The 3,387-nt window shown below is 65.2% G+C and overlaps 2 protein-coding genes across 2 annotated transcripts in view; both read right to left on the bottom strand.

The window, feature by feature from the left end:
• Positions 1 to 580, bottom strand: part of SRPK3 (SRSF protein kinase 3) — a 4,816-nt gene extending 4,236 nt beyond the window's left edge. Inside the window, 1 exon segment of the mRNA XM_021717761.1 lies at positions 543 to 580. Coding sequence (XP_021573436.1) covers positions 543 to 580 — 38 coding nt within the window.
• Positions 581 to 1,217: 637 nt separating this feature from the next.
• LOC103271614 (plexin-B3-like) lies at positions 1,218 to 3,307 on the bottom strand (the record flags this gene model as incomplete). Its single annotated transcript, XM_008069094.2, has 7 exons — positions 1,218 to 1,617; positions 1,836 to 1,910; positions 2,037 to 2,112; positions 2,182 to 2,246; positions 2,410 to 2,557; positions 2,826 to 2,986; positions 3,129 to 3,307. Coding segments are annotated over 7 exons (809 nt in total), but the record flags the coding sequence as incomplete, so codon positions are not given.
• Positions 3,308 to 3,387: the final 80 nt, after the last annotated feature.

The following is a 3,387-nucleotide window of genomic DNA, read 5'->3' as shown; positions in this document are numbered from 1 at the left end:
TATAGCCTCGGCCGCTGATCTCACCCGCCTTTATAAATAGCCTCCCAGCTGCTCGGCTGTGGGCAAGGTATGCGGCGCGGGGAGGGGGCGGCGCAGCCACGCGGCCCGGAGAGCCCGGCCCCCAGGCCAAGTCCCCTCCACTCTGCGCCCGCCTCAGGGGCAGAGGGGGCCGCTGCTCAGGGACAATGGGGCGACAGGATCTCCAGCCGAGGGAGACTCTTACGTGAGGATGGAGCAACTTGTGTCCCGGGCCAAGCTGCTGCACTCCGGGACTGACTGTGGGGGCCACCCGCGAAAGGGTGTGATCCGCTTGGTGACCTCATTCCCATCGGAACCCCAGTCTCTGCCTGCCCCCCGCCTGTTTCTGTGTTTCGTCTCTGAGTGCCCTGAGTGTGGTGTCACAGGGGACCCCTAGAGGAGCAGGGGCCGGGCGTGAGCTGAGGGCCCCTCGTTCCTCCCACCGGAGGTGGCCACCTGCCAAGTGGAGGCCTGGGAAGTGGCCGGCCCAGCACTCTACCTCCAGGACCCTAGGCTGTCTCCACCACATCTGCCAAGTGCCCGCCGTGGGCCGGCTCCGCATGGGGCACCGGGGAGACAGCAGAGAGCCGTCCACTCCCGGGAACAAACAGGCCCGCAGTCACTGCCCTGAGAGCGGGATGGTAACAGAGAGCACCTTGGGGCTGCGTCCCGAGCTACCAGGAGAACCGACTCCCCAGAATCTTCCGCAGCAGCACAGGGCACAGTTGAGGGCCTGGTGGGGGGGTGAGGACAAGAGGGCTGGAGGCTGGAGCCCAGCGTGGAGACCCAGCAGAGGCCGGCAAGCACTTCTGCTCGCTAGAAGGGCCACTCTGGCTGCTTCGAGGAGACGGCAACGGACAGTGCGAGCGGGCTGGGAGGCCAGCCGGGGACCGTCGGGGGCCTGAACGCAGCAGAGGGGCTTGGCAGAGATACTGCTTGTCCTGAGATGGGAGGCACGTGGTGCAGAGTCCCTGTGCCAGAAAGAACTGGTGAGGCGGAGCAGGCATAGGCGGAAAGGTGGAAGGGTGGCTTTCCTGTGGGGCCGGGGAAGGTCAGGGAGGGAGTGGGGAGAGCCAGGACACCTGAGGGCCTGTCTTCTTCCTGGGGCAGCAGATCCCAGCCATGGGCCTAAGAGGCTTCCCGACCAGGGAAGCAGCGAGTCAACTCTTGCAGGGGGAGGCAGGGACTGGGCACTGGGCTTTTTCTAAAAAGATGTATTTCTATTTTATTTCCAGATGTGATTCTCCAGCAAGCAAATAAATACAGTGGGGGAGTAGGGAGGGAAGGGGTAGGCATCGTTATAAATTAGAAAGAAGCCCAAGTGGGGGAAAGCAGGTGGGCTGGTGGAGAGGTGGGCAGGGAACCCACTGCTGGGTCCAGTGCCTGGCGTTGCGCCCTGCACCCCAGGCTCCACCGGCTCCCCTCGGTCACTGGCTGGGTCCGGGGGTCGGAAGGCACTGCGGCAGCGCGTCCTGCTTGCTGCTAAGACCAAGCTCACAGGTCAGTCACTTTGTTCTCCACCAGGGCGGCGATCTGCTGCAGGCGGCAGGCCAGCTGCATCTTCTGACCCACTGGGTCCTCCTCCAATGCGCTGATGATCTGCCAGGGCCAAGGGGGGTGCCCGTCGGAGGCCTACCCCTCTGCCCACCGGCCTAGGGCCACCCAGTCCTGCTTCCATCTCAGCAGGAGCCTGGGGACCCAGGGGAGGCTGCCTGGGGCCTCCTTGGGGGATCCAGATGGAAGGCGAGCCCCTTCCCCAGCCGGGGCTCTTCCGGCAGGGGCTGCGCCCCTCCCCCACAGAGTGCCCTGGGCCTCACCTGGTCGTAGTACCTGTGGATGTGGTGATAGAGGTCTTGCAGAGCTTCCAGACAGTGGGGAGCAGAGGTGTAGTTCTGGGGCAGCACGGGGGGGAGCAATGAGGCCTCAGCTTGGGCCTCAAGCCCCAAGTCCCCCCATCTGCTAGTCCGCCTTTCCCCTGGATACGGAGGGTGTGCCCCCCGCCCCGGGCCATGCCTCACCCCAGAGAGCTCAGCCAGAGCTGAATTCATCTCCTGGTAGCTCGCTGGAGAGCTCTGGCGAATGTCTGCGTAGTATCTGGAGGAGTGGCCAGAGTTAGGGGCGGGCTGGCCCCCGCCCCCGGCCCTGATGGCTTTCGACACCTACTTCTCCACCATCTGTCTGTAGCGAGGGATCTCCCGGGCGTAGAGCAGTTTGTTCACCGGGGAATCCTGCTCCGGGTGGGGGAGGCGCTCGGCGTGAGCCAGGATGTGGAACCACGGCCACCTCCCGGCCCCCCACGCTGTCCCCCCAGCCCAGGGTTCTGTGCCAGAGCCCCCATGGCTTCCCCTTCCTTCTGCAGCCCCCCCGGGCCACGGCCAGCCTTGCTCTCACCCTGCCCACTTTGTGCTCCGAGGTCGTGCAGGAGTCGATGAAAGTCTGGGCGATGACGGCAAGGATGGCGTCCACATTGTCTGACACCCGCACGTCAAAGATGAGCTGTGGGTTCTTCAAGGCGTTCACCCAGAAGCGCAGCAGCAGACTGGGGACACAGGGTGGGTGTGGCTGTGACGACCTGGCCTGCTGCTGTCCACTGTGACCTCCCCGTCACTCAGCCTGCAGGAACTGGGGACCTCAGGCAGCACAGGCCATTAGCTGGGGCCCCAGCCCTGGTGTCTGTGGTAAGCTGGACTCATAACCCTGGTGACCTAGGCCCTGGGTCTCCCTGGGAGTTCGCCTGCCGCCCCCACCCTGGGAGTGTCCTTGTCCTTCTGGGACGTCATGGACCATCTGTGGTATGGGGTCGGCACCTGTTCGTCTTCCAGATGTGCAGTGTCTCTGGGTCCTCGATGCCATGCTTCTCTGCCAGCTCGTCCAGGAAGTCAAACAGGTACTTGACAGCGATGGGCACGGGCCGGTGCACACTGAGGATGGCCTGGAACGTGTCGTCTACAAACTTCTGCAGTGTGCCCTGCCGGGAGGGCAGGGTGTGGGGACCCTCAGAGGGCAGGGCTGCCCCTCTGCCCCTCCAGGGCCATGCGCACTCCCCAGCTCAGGCAGGGGCCCCGGGGTGCACCTTCCCTGGGGCTGGCTCTCCTGCCCCTGCCACCGACCTTCATGGACAGCAGGCGGGTGAGGTAGATCTCTGGAATGGCCTTGGCCCGAGCGCGCTCCCGTTCCCGCTCCCGCAGGCTGCTGCGCCGCGCCTTGGCCCCTTCCGGCTCATCGGTGGCTTTAACCAGGTGCCAGAGGCGTACCCCACCCTCCTCGCCGTCCTCCAGCATGGGGACATCTGAGGGCATGGAAGCCCGGCCTCAGTGCCCCATGCCACTGGCCTGGGATGGCCAGCCCACTCTTCCAAGGGGCGGGGCA

This window comes from Carlito syrichta, unplaced genomic scaffold (genome assembly GCF_000164805.1).
Source record: "Carlito syrichta isolate Samal-C Ts95f unplaced genomic scaffold, Tarsius_syrichta-2.0.1 Scaffold109710, whole genome shotgun sequence".
In the NCBI taxonomy this organism is placed as follows: domain Eukaryota; kingdom Metazoa; phylum Chordata; class Mammalia; order Primates; family Tarsiidae; genus Carlito; species Carlito syrichta.
The sequence above is the reverse complement of the archived record's forward strand: the minus strand, read 5'-3'. Positions and strand labels throughout refer to the sequence as shown.